The 18,607-nt window shown below is 41.7% G+C and overlaps 1 protein-coding gene across 1 annotated transcript; it reads right to left on the bottom strand.

The window, feature by feature from the left end:
• Positions 1-11,184: 11,184 nt before the first annotated feature.
• On the bottom strand, positions 11,185-18,217 carry LOC123403488. The gene is made up of 3 exons (XM_045097423.1): positions 18,152-18,217; positions 17,882-17,944; positions 11,185-12,691 (listed from the first exon to the last, which is right to left on the bottom strand). Exons 1-3 carry the CDS (start codon positions 18,159-18,161, stop codon positions 11,328-11,330), a joined length of 1,437 nt encoding a protein of 478 aa, XP_044953358.1. The 5' UTR covers positions 18,162-18,217; the 3' UTR covers positions 11,185-11,327.
• Between the last annotated feature and the right edge of the window lie 390 nt (positions 18,218-18,607).

Consider the following 18,607-nt stretch of genomic DNA (forward strand, 5'->3'; position numbering starts at 1 on the left):
ACGACAAGATACCCAAGGCTGTGGTAGCCCCTAAGCCACAGTTTGTGATGGGTGAGCCTTTGGTCAGCAAAGATGATCTCCCAACAAATATGCGTTACTTGCATCAATGGTACTTAAGTGAATCAAAGAATGGGAGAACGATGATCGTGCTGAGTGTCCCATAGGAGTACTACGGCCGCCCCGAACAAATCCATATCGACTTTGATGAACTCTTCCAGATGTACAATGGCGACGCCCTCGACAAATCGCTTATGAGTTGCTATTGTCTGTAAGTTTTTCAATTCGTTGTCTACATATAACTTGTTTAGTTATTTCAATTCATTGTCTATATATAACTTGTACTCTATTATGCAGAATGAAAATTCTGGATTGTAAAAGTAAGAGCATCCTAAATATTGGGTTTATTGACCCAGATAAAATACATATAGCGACGCTAACTAATTATCCCAAGGAGACGGAGGAAAACCTTCTAAGGTTTCCAACAGATCAAAATTTCTATGACCACATACTGTTTCCATACAACTTCAGGTGAGGGTCTTTACTCTGTTGTGTCCATTCACTTATAAGTGTAATTGATAAGTTACTGACACATATATATATACATGTGCAGCTTTCATTGGATTCTGTTGGATATTCAAATTGATAAGGGAAGAGTTGATGCCTTCAACCCATTATCGAGACCCTTGGAATAGTTCCAAAGCCTGCAGGACATGCTCCAAGGGTAATTTCAATCATTCTTGCGCTCTATCGGTCCTTTCGATGATTTTCTGATATATCAATTAATGAAAAACTTAGCAAATCATTATCCTTGTCGGGCAGGGTTTGGAAGCGGTTCAAGTGCGTGACTCCCGGTATCGAGCATGAGAAGTTGACCTTTAGAGCGGCTCAGGTAAGTAGTAGTATGATATACTTCTATTTTCAATACATTTATGATGCTAGATTATTATTTTAATTATATATATTCTATTCTCGTAAAGTGCGACCAGCAGCCACGGCGAACGCATCTATGCGGATACTATGTTTGCGAGACCATTCGCACGTTTACCTCTGAGCACAAGGATCACAGATTCGACGTAAGCAATGAACATTCACACCTCTATTTTTACCCGTCATTCTTTGTTATCATGATTGATATTCATATTCATCTCCTCTTGTTATATAGCACATGGCCATGACGACGAAGGTCCTACCAGAGCAACGCACGATTACTGTTACAGAGGAGCTTGCGACCTTTCTGAGGACGGAAGCTATAGATGACAAAGGACGCTTTAGTGTAGCTAGGGGCCATTAGTGATGTTCGTCCATGTAATCAAATAGACGGTCTCTAGTCCCGATAATTCAGATCTCCATATAATTGTATATATATGCTCGCTTGTAAGATAACTTAACCTTATGTATATGCATAATTATTTCTATTTAAATTATATGAAAACTAATTCCCGAACACCAAACGAGGCATCACGTTAATCTCCCGAACACCTAAACCCTAAAACCCTAAAACCCAAAAATAATTTCATTAAAAAAAAACACGAACATAAGCAAAATCTGAAAATCTTTAGTCCCGGCCCGTGTAACGAACCGGGACTAAAGGTCTTGCCCCTGGGGCGCTACGAGGCGCCCACGTGGAGCACCTTTAGTCCCGGCTTGTAAGAGGGCCGGGACGAAAGGTTAGGCCTTTAATCCCGCCCCTTTAGTCCCGGTTGGTGAACTGGGCCTAAAGCCCCTTACGGGCCGGGGCTAAAGGCACCGTCCCCACTAGTGAGCATGAAAGCGTCAAAAATTCATTCTTTATCACTTCCCTACTCGAGGATGAGAAGGAGTTAAGCTTGGGGATGCTTGATACGTCTCAAACGTATCTATAATTTTTGATGGTTTCACGCTGTTATCTTGTCATCTTTGGATGTTTTGTTCACCTTTTATATCTTTTTTGGTACTAACTTATTAACTCAGTGCCAAGTGCCAATTCCTATTTTTTCTGTGTTTTTGACTCTTTTCAGATCTGATTTTGGAACGGAGTCCAAACGGAATAAAATCCCCGAAATGAATTTTTCCAGAACGGAAGAAGATCGGGAGGCTTGAGGGCCAAGCAAGTGGACCCACAGGGGGCCCACAAGCCCTATTGCCGCGGCCAGGGGGAGGCCGCGGCAACCAAGCTTGTGGCCCCCCTGGCGCTCCCCTGTCCTAGGTCTTTGGCCTATAAATTCCCTAAAAATCCAGAAAAATCAAGGCATCCACGAAAACACTTTTCCGCCGCCGCAAGCTTCCTTTTCCGCCAGATCTCATCTGGAGACCCTTCCAGGTGCCCTGCTAGAGGGGACTTTGGAGTTGGAGGGCTTCTTCATCAACATCATCGCCCCTACAATGACTCGTGAGTAGTTCACTTCAGACCTACGGGTCCATAGTTAGTAGCTAGATGGCTTCTTCTCTCTCTTGGATATTCAATACAAAGTTCTCCATGATCTTCACAGAGATCTATCCGATGTAATCCTCTTTGGCGGTGTGTTTGTCGAGGTCCGATGAATTGTGGATTTGTGATCAGATTATCTATGATATATATTTGAGTCTTTGCTGATTTCTTATATGCATGATTTGATATCCTTGTAAGTCTCTCCGAGTCTTGGATTTTGTTTGGCCAACTAGATCTATGATTCTTGCAATGAGAGAAGTGTTTGGTTTTGGGTTCATACCGTGTGGTGACCTTTCCCAGTGACAGAAGGGGCAGCAAGGCACGCATCGTGTTTTTTCCATCAAGGGTAACAAGATGGGCTTTTATCGTAGATATGAGATTGTCCATCTACATCATGTTATCTTGCATAAGGCGTTACTCTGTTCTCATGAACTTAATATACTAGATGCATGCTGGATAGCGGTCGACGTGTGGAGTAATAGTAGTAGATGCAGAAAGTATCGGTCTACTTGTTTTGGATGTGATGCATATAGATATAATCATTGCCATAGATAACGTCACGACTTTGCGCGGTTCTATCAATTGCTCGACAGTAATTCGTTCACCCACCGTCTACTTGCTTTCATGAGAGAAGCCACTAGTGAACACTACGGCCCCCGGGTCTATTCACACCTATCGTTTCCACTTTTGCTTTTACTTTGCTTTGTTTCTTTGTTTCTTTCAGTTCTCACTTGGCAAACAATCTATAAGGGATTGACAACCCCTTCATAGCGTTGGGTGCAAGCTCTTTGTGTTTGTGTAGGTACTTGTGATATTCCTTCACTCGATCGATACCTTGGTTCTCAAAACTGAGGGAAATACTTACCTCCGCCGTGCTACATCACCCTTTCCGCTTCGAGGGAACACCAACGCAAGGATCCAAGGCCATGGGGGAATCCTTTGCATATTTGCCAAGGAAGTCCCTAAAGGCGTAGCCGTAGCAGAAGGATTCCTGGTGCTGTTGCTGAGGAGTATCAAGACAAGAATAGTCTCCCGTCAGCACGCTTGTTTCTGGCACCGTTGGAAGATCTTTTGTTGAAGTAGCACAGCACACCGAGCGGTGCATTAAGGACATAGGCCTTCTGCGCAGCAATGAGGACAATCCTCAGTTCACGGACTCAGTCCGCAAAATTGTTACTATCATCTTTCAACTAAATTTTGTCTAGGAACATATAAAAAACAGTAGAGCTACCACACAAGCTACAACATAATTCGCAAAGACCTTTTGACTATCTTTGTGACAATTAGTTCAATCAATCATATTAATTAAGAACTCCCACTCAAATAGACATTCCTCTAGTCATTCGAGTTGCGCATGATCAAAATTGACTAACTTAAATACGATCATCACGTGAGTTGAATGTTGTTTCAGCGGTAAACATCTCTATGCTAATCATATCAACTATACGATTCATGCTCGACCTTTCGGTCTCTTGTATTCCGAGGCCATGTCTGCACATGCTAGGCTCGTCAAGTTTAACCCGAGTGTTCTGCGTGTGCAACTGTTTTGCACCTGTCGTATGTGAACATTGAGTCTATCACACCGGATCATCACGTGGTGTCTCGAAACGATGAACTGTCGCAACGGTGCACAGTCGGGGAGAACACAATTTTATCTTGAAATTTTAGTGAGGGATCACCTTATAATGCTACCGTCGTTCTAAGCAAGATAAGGTGCATAAAACGATTAACATCACATGCAATTCATAAGTGACATGATATGGCCATGATCCTGTGCTTGTTGATCTCCATCACCAAAGCACCGGCGTGATATTCATCTTCACCAGCGCCACACCATGATCTCCATCATCGTGCCGCCATCGAGGTTGTCGTGCTATCTATGCTATTACTACTAAAGCTAGACCTAGCAATATAGTAAACGCATATACAAACACAAACGTTAGTTTAAAGACAACCCTATGGCTCCTACCGGTTGCCGTATCATCGGCGTGCAAGTCGATATTTAACTATTACAACATGATCATCTCATACATCCAATATATCACATCATGTCTTTGGCCATGTCACATCACATGCATACCCTGCAAAAACAAGTTAGGCGTCCTCTAATTTGTTGTTGCATGATTTACGTGGCTGCTATGGGTATCTAGTATGATCGCATTTTACTTACGCAAAACCACAACGGTGATGTGCAAATTGCTATTTAACCTCTCTCCAAGGACCGCCTCAGTCAAATCCAATTCAACTAAAGTTGAAGAAACATACACGCGCCATTCATCTTTATGCAACAAGTTGCATGTTAGTCGATGAAACCGGTCTCTCGTAAGCGTACGACTAAGGTTGGTGCTGGCCGCTTCAATCCAACAATACCGCCGAATCGAGAAAATACTAAGGAGGGCAGCAAATCGAACATCAACGCCCACAAAACTTTTGTGTTCTACTCGAGATTACATCTACGCATGAACCTAGCTCATGATGCCACTGTTGGGAAACGTTGCATGGAAACAAAAAATTTCCTACGCACACGAAGACCTATCATGGTGATGTTCATCTACGAGAGGGAGATCGGATCCACATACCCTTGTAGATCGCTAAGCGGGAAGCGTTAAGAAATGCGGTTGATGTAGTTTTACAGCTTTGTGATTCAAATCACCGTCGTCCCACGAGCCATTCCGATCTAGCGCCGAACGGACAGCACATCCGCGTTCAGCATACGTACAACTCGATGATGATCTCCGCCTTCTTGATCCAGGAAGAGGTACGGGGAAGTAGATGAGTTCTCCGGCAGAGTGACGACGCGCCGGTGATGGTGATGATCTATTCCTGCAGGGCTCCGCCCGAGCTCCGTAGAAAACCGATCTAGAGAAAGAATTATGATCTAGAGGAGAGGGCAACACGTGGCAAAGTTGTGTCTCAAAAGCCCTAAACCTCTAATATGTATTGGAGGAGGGAAGAAGCAGCCTTGGCGCGCCAAGGAAGACCTCCTTTGGGTCGGCCGAAGTGGGGAAAGGAGGAGTCCTTCTCCAATCCCACTTGGATTATGACTCCTTCCTTGTTTTCCCACCTCTTTTGGATTTTCCACTTTTTCCTCATGGGATTTCTTTGGATGACTTTTTAGTCTATTATACCTTATTGCGCATCCAATAGACCCACGTGGACCCCTTGGGGGTGGTGGTCCCACCCAGTGGGCCCCCAGAACCCATTCGTCACTCCCGGTACACTGTCGGCAATGCCCGAAAATCTTCCGGCATCCAAACACCAACTTCCTATATATCAATCTTCATTTCCGGACCATTCTGGAACTCCTCGTGACGTCCGGTATCTCATCCGGGACTCCGAACAAAACTTCGGTCACCAACACATATAACTCAACTATACCGAAACATCATCTAACCTTAAGTGTGCAGACCCTCCGGGTTCGAGAACTATGCAGACATGACCTGAGACACTCTCTTGGTCAATAACCAACAGCGGGACCTAGATGTCCATATTGGCTCCTACATATTCTACGAAGATCTCTATCGGTTGAACCTCTATGTCAAGGATTCATATAATCCCGTATACTATTCCCTTTGTCCTTCGGTATGTTACTTGCCCGAGATTCGATCGTCGGTATCTCTATACCTAGTTCAATCTCATTGTCGGCAAGTCCGTTTACTTGTTCCGTAATACAAGATCCCATAACTAACTCCTTAGTCACATTGCTTGCAAGGCTTGTTGTGATGTTGTATTACCGCGTGGGCCCCGAGATACCTCTCCGTCACACGGAGTGACAAATCCCAGTCTTGATCCGTGCCAACCCAACAAACACCTTTGGAAATACCTGTAGAGCACCTTTATAGTCACCCAGTTACGTTGCGACGTTTGATAACCCACAAGGTATTCCTCCGGTGTCCGGGAGTTGCATGATATCATGGTCATAGGAACAGATACATTGACATGCAGAAAACAGTAGCAATAAACTGACACGATCATATGCTACGTTTATAGTTTGGGTCTTGTCCATTACATCGTTCTCCCAATGATGTGATCCCGTTATCAAGTGACAACAGTTGCCTATGGCCAGCAAACCTTGACCATCTTTGATCAACGAGCTAGTCAACTAGAGGCTCACCAGGGACAGTGTTTTGTCTATGTATCCACACATGTATTTGTGTTTCCAATCAATGCAATTATAGCATGAATAATAAATGATTATTATGAACAAGGAAATATAATAATAACCAATTTATTATTGTCTCTAGGGCATATTTTCAACAGTACCATGAGCACTGCATATAACTAAGATATGTTTTGATGCTTCCATGCTATAAATGATCTTGAAGAGAGTCAAAAGCCAAAATAAAACATGTGAACATAAACTGTGAACCAAGAGGAATATAATATTGTGACTGACTCTGTGAATATGAAAATAAAATAGTCCTCACCATTTGGAGAAAATTAATGTCAGATACTTTCCATCTTTAATCACGACATTTATACATTTGGTACCCAATAGGTAAGATGTATAAATGTATCTTCTCTACATTTTTCTTTTTTGCTTCTTAATTTCAGGGTACATGATAAATTGACCAATTTACTCTATCGCATTTCACGTGCCGACTTATACTCTCCACTACACTCTTCAGTACTGTTTATTCCAGTTGGTAGATAATAGCCGCTCATCAAAAGTTCTAGAGGTTAGTCCTCTGGCATGCAAGGGGAGACACTCCAGCACGTTCACTACAGCGTGCATCCAAAATATGGTTTTATCAACAATTTGGTCTACAAGCCCTCAAGTGACATTTCTGTGCTAGAATTATTGATATTCCAATTTTCATTTGTGAATGACAACTACTTTGCTCCTTTTTTATATTTCTCCCAAGGGCATGATCTCTGTAAATCAATTTTCTCATAAACTAACCATTGTTATGAAATTTTTGGCAATTAGGTTTGTTACTGGTCGGACGTTGTTGGTTAACTTGGATTAGTGGTCTGATGTTGAAGCAGAACACAAAATTATGTTTTCACTTATTGAACCGACATGGCAAGGATATTAATTCAGAAAACAAAATTTACTTTTATAATATTATTTCAAGAGAAATAATTGCAAGAAAAATGTGAACACGACCTTCTTGCTTTTCTTTGTCATTCATTACCTAATCATGTACATGGTATTATGTCATACTGAATTTAACTAAAATATAGTAATTAACTTCATAGAAGAGAAATAATTTTCATATAGGATTCGTTATTAACAATGATATTTTGCTTTCAAGATCTAGGATGGCCAATATAAATAACTTTCTACATATTTATTTCTTTCATGGCTCGAGTTGTACACTATTCGTCAATATGGATGTTAACTCCAATGGTTTATCGATATAGGTGCGCTATAACATTGCATAGCGTTTGTTCAGGCCGCCACAAAGATTTTTTTTTTGATAAGGAGGAAACGAGCCCCCGGCCTCTGCATCAATCGATGCATGCAGCCATCTTATTAAAGATAGAATAAACAGCGTGTGATGTCCACGGAGCTCCACGCTCGACAGCTCGAGGTAGGAAATAAAACGAAAATGAAATTGAAAAAAAACTGCCACATCCGGCGTGCGTAAAAGTAGACTACGATGCCTATACACCTAGCCTATTATTAGCACGCCATCCAAATCGGTTGAAGATAACCCGTGCGACCATCTCCCATCGGTTGCACCCAATATCCATACGTCCCCTGGAGTCCACATGACCGAGTAACGACCACGTACGGATCCAAGATGTTGCTCTGAAGATAACCTGCAAAAAATTATTTAAGTTCTTGCCATTAAAAGTTATATCATTTCTGGTATTCCATATAGCCCAAAACAAAGCACATAACCCAATCCCAATAAGTTTAGATATTTTAACATCAACTCCGTTGAGCCACGTTGTAAATATTGAGCTAATACATGTAGGTGGGACGATATTGAAAGCTATTTGAATAGTTCTCCATAATGGTTTTGCAAGCGGGCATTGTAAGAAAAGGTGTCTTATTGTTTCATTTTGCTCACAATAGCAACAATTGGATCTACCTCTCCATCGACGTTTAATTAAGTTATCTTTGGTTAATATCACACCTTTGTGTATAAACCACATGAAAACATTAATCTTGAGCGGCACTTTGATGTTCCAAATTTTTAATGATCTGGATAATGTTCCTGTATTAATCAGATCCAAGTACATGGACTTTACTGAGAATACCCCATTCGCAGCTAAAATCCACCGAACATTATCCGTGCGGTTTGATAATTGCACCTGCATGAGTCTCCTAACCAGATGCAACCATGCATCCCAGCGTGCTCCCACTAAAGCACGCCTGAACTGCATATTAAGAGGGACCGATTGTAATACCATAGATATATAATCCTCTTTACGTTGTGCAATATTATATAACAGGGGGTATTGAAGTGCAAGAGGTGTATCCCCAAGCCAAGTATCTTCCCAAAACCTTGTTGAGGTACCATTACCAACTATAAATTTCACTTTCTGGAAAAAGGTCATCTTTATCTTCATGAACCCTTTCCAAAAAGGTGAGTCATTAGGTCTAGATCTAACCTGAGCTAAAGTTTTAGAATGAAGGTATTAATTCTTTAATATTTGAATCCACATTCCTTCAGATTCCGTGGATAGCCTATATAGCCATTTGCTAAGCAAACATATGTTTTTCACTTCCAAATTTTCAATCCCCAAACCCCCCTGGTCTTTGGGTCGACATAACATATCCCAATGTGCCAATCTATATTTCTTCTTAGCTTCATCACTTTGCCAGAAGAAACGAGATCGATAGAAATCTAGTCTTTTTCGCACCCCTACTGGTATTTCAAAAAAAGACAATAAAAACATGGGTAGGCTTGTTAATACTGAGTTGATTAATATTAGCCTCCCTCCATATGACATAAGTTTGCCCTTCCAGCAACTTAATTTTTTTTCAAATCTATCTTCAATACATTTCCATTTTTTATTTGTCAGTCTTCTATGATGGATAGAGATCCCGAGGTAATTAAATGGTAGTGAACCTAGTTCACATCCAAATAACTGCCTATAAGCGTGTTGCTCCTCTTTTGCCTTCCCAAAACATAAGAGTTCGCTTTTATGGAAATTAATTTTCAGTCCCGATAGTTGTTCAAATAAGCACAATAATAATTTCATATTCCTCGCTTTAGCCATATCATGTTCCATAAAAAGAATTGTATCATCCGCATATTGTAAAATAGATACACCCCCATCTACGAGATGCGGAACCAGTCCTCCAACTTGGCCCTTATCTTTGGCTCGATTAATGAGTATTGTCAACATGTCTGCAACTATGTTGAACAACACTGGAGACATTGAGTCACCCTGCCTTAATCCTTTATGTGTTTGAAAATAATGACCTATGTCATCGTTAACTCTAATTCCTACACTTCCTTTCTGAATGAAAGTATCAACCTGATCTCTCCATCTTTGGTTGAATCCTTTCATACGTAAAGCCTGTTGAAGAAATGGCCATTTTACTTTATCGTAAGCTTTCTCGAAATCTACTTTGAAAATAATCCCATCCAATTTCTTTGTATGGATTTCGTGTACCGTTTCATGAAGGACCACAACACCCTCTAAGATATGTCTCCCTGGCATAAACGCAGTCTGCGTCGGTTGGACAACTGAGTGAGCTATCTTCGTTAATCTATCTGTACCAACCTTTGTAAAAATATAGCATACTGTTGCCACGGAGAAAAAAAATAGGGTTATCCAACAATTGTTCAAATTTAGAAATGTGTGTCGGAGATAACATCACATATGATTTTCATTCGTATAACAACAATCTGATTCTCTCTAATGCCTCCTTAACAACTATTCCCGCAAGAAGAACCCTCCCCCAGAATCTACATTCTATTCACCGTGTCTGGGTCATCTGTTCAAGATCTGTATTTCTGCAGATTATATAGTTTTTATCGATCAATAAGTACCCTTTTATGATTTCTTCTATGATTAGGCAATTCTTAGGGGGCTAGTTTTAAATTCTGCTTTTCCCTTATTTGTTTAGTAGTCTTATATTCACTCACGCTTGCTCTAGCATTGTGCCGGCTCAAAAATCAGTTATGTCTCCTTACTACCATTGGGTTTTGAAAATTAGAATATCTCTGATTTTTCGACTCAAATAGACTCAATCAATTGCCTATACGTTACATCTTTCGCAAAAAAAGTACCACAAACTTGCCACGGATTATATTACATCAAGCACAACGGTAATTATAGTATGATAAACAACTAATATTGACGATAATGTGTTCCACCTAAAGTGAGAGTTTCTGATGGACAGTGGCGGCAAACACAGTAACAAAAAAAAGAACAATCAAATAGGACTCTACATGCAATATTTGTGGATGTACGGAGGAAGATGAATTCCATGAAGTAATGGATGCACTAAAAGTAGGATCCTAAGAGATGCAATGAGGAAGCAATCTGAATTTCCACCTGAATCTTGTTTCAGAAATGTTTTCCGGGACTGGGTGCAGATGCTTCTTAGCTCGTTTTCAGAGAAAATGTGGGCGACAGTAGTACTGCTACTCTGAAGGAGTTCCGCTTGCGTCATGTATGTGTATGATGCTCTCGGAATATAATTTTATTGCTCTTGATTTTCAAAAGGAAAAAGACATGGCAAACTGATAATGATGTCCGCGTACCTTGGGATGCTAGCTGAATTTCTTATTGTTCAAAAATCCGAGTGGTAGTGTATAAGAAAACATCATCGGATATTGAAAAGATTCACAATCATGATATCTAAAAGAAACAATGATAAGAAAACATCATCGGATATTGTCATAACTAACAAATCGCACGGCGCGACACTGTCACGTGCTTAAGATCATCAAGTCAGCTGATATGATAGAAAAAAGAGATGAAAGTAGTACAGTACGTCAACAGGTAGCTAGTGTTTGGGAAAATGATAGGCGATGGGTGCATAGATGGATTGCAGCAACTGACACACGGCGAGGAAGGCTGTAACACCGAATACGACTTGTTGCAATGTAGTGCTGCAATACTTTTGGCGGAACGATCCCTTGAAGTTGCGCGCCTTGCTGTCGCATAATTTTTCCAGGTTGTGCCAGATGGGCTTGAGGTAGTTCTTGTTGTTGTCATGGACGTCCATGGCCACCCCGTTGCAGAGGTTGGCAAAGCCTTGGGCGGCAATCTTGTCGCTGCCCTGCCAGTGTTGGATGATCTTTGCCTCGACCAGCAGCCGGACGTCCTCCACCGTACACGCCACCTGCGACATGAAGATGCAGTAGGCTGTGACGGGCCTCTTGGGCATTTGCTCCTCCAGAGCCATCAGGTTACGAAGGAGCGTCCACGTCCCGCTGCCGACATGCAGGCAGGGGATGTCCAGCGTGCCTCCTTGAAGGTGCACGTCGAGGATGCAAGTCACATTAGCCGCGAAGTCCCGGCACCTGAACTGCACGTTGGCGTGCATGCAGTACTCCGTTGCCCGACGCCACCGACCCGTGTACGGATCTGTTCTGCCCATGTCACGCTGCGGGTCAGCAGATGGTGGTGGGCTGAAGTATGTGCGGACTCGGTGCAGCAGCTGGCATCGACGCTTTGGAGGATCTGCAATTTCACCATTGCCATTGCCATTGCCATTGGTTGGAGTTGGATGGAAGTATGTGTGCACTAGGTGTAGCAGGTGGGATGGGTGCTCCGGCAGCCTCGGCTTCTCTGGGCTGATGTACAGCTGAGCATGCAGCAGCCTCTGGATATATCTTGCCATGTACGGGAGTAGACCACTGCTTTTGGCGCGACCGTTGATGCCCTCTAAAAGAATGAAAGGCACCTGGTTCTCAACGAGGTAAAGGATGTCGCGAAACACCGTGTTGTGGTTGTTGCAGGTTTGAGGGGCGTCCGGATAGCTCCTCAACCAAGCAATCAGGTAGCACCCATCATGCAGCAGCATCCTCGCGAACTCTTCCGGCGTCATGTGGTCGACCCCGTCGCCATACCATTTCCTTGCTTCGGGCTCCAAATCCTCCACTAGACCATTAAGGCCACCTCCGTTGTTGCATTTCTGGGAGCGACACTGCATGAAGCCGACATAGCGCAGCTTTTCTTTTTCAATCCATGAAGATGAACAATTGCGATGGTAAGGGCCGATCGGCACGTTCTGCGGCTTGTAGCTGTCTTCGTCGGCGCTACGGAGTTGCTCGCGAACTTTCCCGTTGGACCTGCGCAACGACGACTCATCTTCGGCCAGCACCGCTTTCCCTGCCTCCAAGTCGGAGTCAAGATTAAAGGCTCCTGCACCAACATGCCAGAATTATATTAATCATCATCTCAATACTTCTGTTTTTGTTTCTGTACACATGATGAGATAATCAAACTCTCTTTTTGCAATGCAAGTCTTTGCATTTTACAATGCAAATAGCCTCTAATTTGTATCCGTCCACAAATGTTGCCAATATATATGGTCACTGACTTGATGTAACACCAAATTCTTTTAGTAAGCTAATCCAGGTGGCAATGTCTGTCTTATTATGGTCGCTTTGACTATGTACAAATGATTGTGTTTTTAATGGCAAAACCTCTTCTCATATGCAGATTATTTACCATTGAACGCAATAGCATCGTATGCGGTTTACGATGCACCGAACGGAGTACCGATCATTGTTTTAGGCATTGTGTATGCGATCGATTGGAATATGTGGTACCCAAGATGGGTGGTAGCATAATCTCCAGATTGGTCCAACTCCTTCGTCAACATAATCATAGTATCGTTCTCATATGGCTTTACTATTGCCAACTTTTCATTTTTATATTCTGTATCTACGCAAAGGACGTGTATCGTTCAGTATGCTTTTTATCCATTTTATAAAAAAAATCCCTTCACTACAAAAAAACAACTAAATGTTTATTGGCAAAAAGGTTTGAAACTTTTCCAGTATGATTAGAATGGTAGTATTAATATTTAAAAATGTTTTCAAAATTTGCTATTCTCTTCAATGTTTGCAAATTTTGCTCAAAGAATAGGCTAACCATTTATTTTTCTTGCTATTTTTAATATGTTTAGAAAAAAGGATTGATGATTTACCAGAATGATCACCATGGTACTGTTGATATTACAGATCTGGTTGAAAATTTCCGGACACTTACATTTTAGACAAAACATTGACCAAAAAGGGGGATGAATATGTAGTTTGCGTATAATTTAAAAAAAAATTAGCAAAAATATTGAAACTTTCTCATAATGGTGAGCATGGTAGTGTTTATTTTGTAGAATGTTTTTTATATTTTTTCTGGCAATTTATCTTTTTGCTCAATTTTTACTAAGTGTATAGTGGCAGCTGACTGGGCAGTTAACTTGTCAAAACCACCCCAATTCATGAGAAACTAGTTTGAGGAGAGGGCATGATTGAAATTAGACTGGTTTTGACAGTTAATGGTTGTAGTTTAGATGGTTTCAAAGTACAAGGTTGATTCTTAAACACTAGTGGTCACTTGTCTCATAGGACATTAATTAAACAGCTTGAGCTATGTAGGAACGACTAGACAAGTATATGAAATACATTTTTGTTGAAAATATATGAAATTACCATTGTCTGATGGAGTTAATACATAGATTTTTGACACAAGAAAGGTATTCATTTTGAACAAAAATATATATTATTTTGCAAGTAAACCATATGAAGATTCAAAGTCATGGGACAATGTAAAATATCTAGTTGTATGTGGAATTGAACAAACTATATGGATAGTAGTAGACCTAAATGTGGCAGAAGAATAGAAAATGTATGTTGTGAGGTGCATAGAGGTAGCATAGTTTTTTTTGCCGCATTTTCGACGAATATCATTGTGTTATGAAACTTTGCAACCAATAAAAAAAATGGCAATGGGTGACATATGAAAAAATGATTTCTCAAAATTGTTTTCAATTGTGTTTTGATTTTATTCTTCACCCGAACTCGCATGAGCTTGGGATCGGAACAGCACTTAAGCACATCTACATTCAATCAGGAACCACATGTTAACTTTATCGAGAGGCACTGCTTCTTGGTGAACATGTTGGCTATATTTTCCCTCTACTTCTCATCAACATACCCAAACTGATTACAATCCTTAAATCGACTCATGCTTCTTGGTCAGTCCCAAAAATAGATCGTATCTGAGCCCTGTGACCACCCCACCCCCGCCGTTGACTCGGGCGGTGGAGCGCGCCCCCTCCCCTACCGTCCTTCAGGCCCTCTCAGATCAGCAGCGCCGGCCTAGGGGCAAAGCCCCTCACGGTGGCTAACAATGGCCCCCTTTTCTCCGATGCCCTGCGATGGTGGATGCGAGGCGGCCTATCTAGGAGGCAGCATCAGGCAGGTGCAGGGCTCTGCGGCATGATGGGGGCAACGACACGGTGGCCCTCCGATCGGATGTGGCGTTCATCCCCTCCGTAAGAGGTGGTCGGCCTGAGGCTGGGTGGTCGGACCTCGAGATTCATCATCCAGTCTCGGATGTGAGTCGGGGAGACATAGTTGCCGTTGAAAACCAAGCCGACATGGCAGCGTTCTGCATTGTTACCTTGATGAAAGCATCGTCGTGTAACTATTGTCGACCCACTTGTTCTGCTCTTAGGAAAACCCTAGGATCCGGTCTTCCAGATCGGACGATGGTGGCACTATGGTGTCGTTTCTCTATTGGGAGCGTCGTTTGTGGAGCAGCACTAGAAGACAGAGGCAGTAGGTGGAACGACAGTCATGTCTGGCCGACAGGTGCTACTATGTGTCATACCTGTTCTGCTGGTGCTACGCACGAGAGATTTTCCGAAGTCTTCGTGTTGGGATAGAAGAACGTAGGATGGTGGGGCCATTGGACGCTGTGTTTGCGTCTACGGATGGCAGAACTAGCTAGGACAATCAGATGTCTCTCATGAGGATGGGTCAACGGTTCGATGATGATGGTGGCTTGTAAAACGTGTGCATATGGTCTATGCTTCATGTCAGCTACACCGGTTGTTGGTTCCGATACGTTATATGGATGGCTCGTCCACAACACCGGTTGTTGGTTCCGATACGTTATATGGATGGCTCGTCCACAACACCGGTTTTAGATATGAGGAGTAAGAGCACTCTATATTATTGAGTTTGTAGGAGTGAGTAATGACTTCGCGTGGCTCAATTAATAAGTGAGTATTCTAGTAAGACCTTTGTTTAATAATTAATAAGTGAGTGTATGCATCGATTGATACAAAGGTTAGGCTTTTTTAATCTCCTTTTCCAAAAAACATGCAACAATAACCAGCCGCCACACTTCGCCGCTAATTAGCCGCACTAACTTCATGCACCAACCCACTATGTACACTCCCCTCCCCTCTCCTAAAAAACCCCACTATCTACACCATGGTTCAATATATCGGATATCAGGTTCATATCGGTTTGGCTTCGACATATCAGATATTAGGTGATATATCGGACGATATATAGATATATCGAAGGAAACATATCTGGATATTTTCCATTATTCTTACTGAAAACATGTGTTTTAGTTTTAACAAAACGCATGATGTCAACGCTTTTTAGCACAACAATTTTAGATTCCTAGTTAAGAAAGATTCACAAAATCATTGATATAAAAAAACAATACTTCTATATGCGTATGTATTAAACATCATGCATGAGTTTGCTAGGATAAAGCTGTAAATTCATAATCTTATTTTCACTACTTTCTAATAGATAATTTTGATCATCTGTGTATTAGTCTATATCAGTGGACATATCGAGCGAGATATCGGCCATATCGGTCGATATTTCGGTGCATATCGGACGATATGTGAAAATTATATTTACAAAATGATATGTAATGTTTGTACCGGTATAGCTACAGAACTGATATATTGGCCTATATATCATTCATATCGGCCTAGATTTAAAAGCTTGATCTACACGCGCACATCCATGTTTAGCACTTGTGCAATCTCTACTCAACGGCCACATGACCCAGCCAAAACAACATGAATGTAGCTAAGAAACTAATGCATGCACTAAACTGACTCACCAATTCTTTCATCTAGCACTAGCACATCCCACGTTTGTTTCGGCACTTGCAGCCCTGATTTAGCCCACCGTCGGTGTCTCACTTTGCTCGCCCCATAGCTTGCCTCTGCTCAAACTCCCCGGCTTCATAAACATCACACGCACACCTTGCCATACTACAACAGGCTACACCTAAACATCAAACTACTTGCAAAACTAAACTTAAAACTCATGCAACTATATATATATGTTGAGATTAGTTCTAGCACGGAGAAGCACACACATGTTCAGCGGGATGTAGGTTGCCCTAAAAGCTATCATGGTCTCTAGTCGCATCGCAGAAGATCCGAGAAACAGAGGAGCACAACAGGGAGGGGGGAGCCGATATGTGTGCGCGAGCATGGACGGCTGGGCTAGCTGATGATTCTTCACCTCCACCACATGGTAGTAAGAACTTACATATGGGACCCATATATTAGTTGATCTCTTATCGGCTGTGTGAAATAGCTGGTTTCAACTCACTATGTGGTAAAGTGAAGAGAAACTAAAATCAAATTATTTGCTTATGTGAGAGATGTACCCTTGTTATTGTTTAGTTTGTGCAATTAATTCTCTCTGCTCTATTTTATTTTGCAGATCTTGAAATTAATTCCCGAAATCTGCATGAAACATCTTTGTTTTGTGAATTACAATTGCAGGACCACAGGCTTAGGTTTTAAGGTCATAGATCACAAGTTATTCAAAAAACAATTGTAATGGGTGTTCGCAACATTTGCCCCAAGCGACCAACTAAAAATGGACAGGCCATGCCTTCTTCGAAAGTTGCACGCCGCATTGTTTTTCACTTATTAGATCCTTCATCTACAGGAACTAACAAAAGAAAAGAAAAGGAATCAAGTAGATATGTTGATATTTTCCTGGTAATTAGAAGTTAGCAAAACATCCATAGATCTGGTTCCTTGAGGGCTCCTTCGATTCATAGGATTTTGAATAGCTGGAATAGGAAAAATACAGAATTGTAGTGGCATGTCCTCTAGTATCTTATGGCATTTGGAAACAACAAGAATTTGGATGGAAGAGTGTTTCAGAACACAAGAAAACACACAAATGGATTATAAAAAAGCTTGTGCAGATGGAAAATTTTATTCAAATAGACTGCAAAGCAATCCTATGGAATTTTTCCTAAGGATTTCCATCCTATGCATCAAACAAGCTATGTAGGAACAAAATATGGATCTAAATCCTGCAAAAATCCTAGCTATAGAACTCCTTTGAGTCAAAGGAGACCTGAATAGAAACAAACAGTCCAGTTTTGAGTTTGTAATATTCTAAAAACATGAAAATTACACATACAAGACAACAAAGAAGACATGATACTTCGAGATTGCACATTTCGGGAAGACTAATTAGAACATTCATTCAGATAGGGGAGAGAGAGTAAATGTAAATGCACATATAATTACTTCTTACATACCGGACGACACTGTGCTCGTGGAGCACTCCGAAGCCAGCAAAGGATGGTAGCTATCCGGACGTCCTTGTGATATGAAGAGGTGTTAGATAGTTTGGCACGCTATACCACCATACAGTTTGCAGTTTAAAACATGTAAATTTCACCTACAAGGCGAGAAAGAAGACTTGATAGCATGCTTTGAAACCATGCATTTAGGGAATAGTAAATAACACATTTCTTCGGATGGTAAAAAGCTAGCAAAATGCATATATATTTACTTCTTATACGTACCTGACGACATTGCTCTCGTGAGGCACTCCAAAGCCAACAAAGGAGGGTAGCTCCCGGGACGTCCTAGCTAGCTTTGTGATATGAACAGGTCGTTTGGCACGCGATACCCACACATATGTAGGGTTCGATAAGGCCTTCTCTCTCGCTCTCGGTGTCTTCTCTGTCACACAGCATTCCTCGGTGGGCCCAAAGGCGACGATTAATTAACATGCAGCCGCCGGTGCAAAAGAGGAGGATTACGACAAGAATAACATGCTACATTCCACTATAAAGCAAGCACGCCTCTGGGCAACCGCACGTTATCTCGTGCTAAAAGCCGATCCAGCACAAAGGATAGATTCCTTGCTTCAATCAACCGACGGACCGACCCACGTCGCCGGTGACAAAAATAAATGGAGAAGCCTACGCTATTGCCTATGTATAGATCAAGTGACTTTAGTATGTGTTTTTCGAGAA

This window comes from Hordeum vulgare, chromosome 1H (genome assembly GCF_904849725.1).
Source record: "Hordeum vulgare subsp. vulgare chromosome 1H, MorexV3_pseudomolecules_assembly, whole genome shotgun sequence".
Classification (NCBI taxonomy): domain Eukaryota; kingdom Viridiplantae; phylum Streptophyta; class Magnoliopsida; order Poales; family Poaceae; genus Hordeum; species Hordeum vulgare.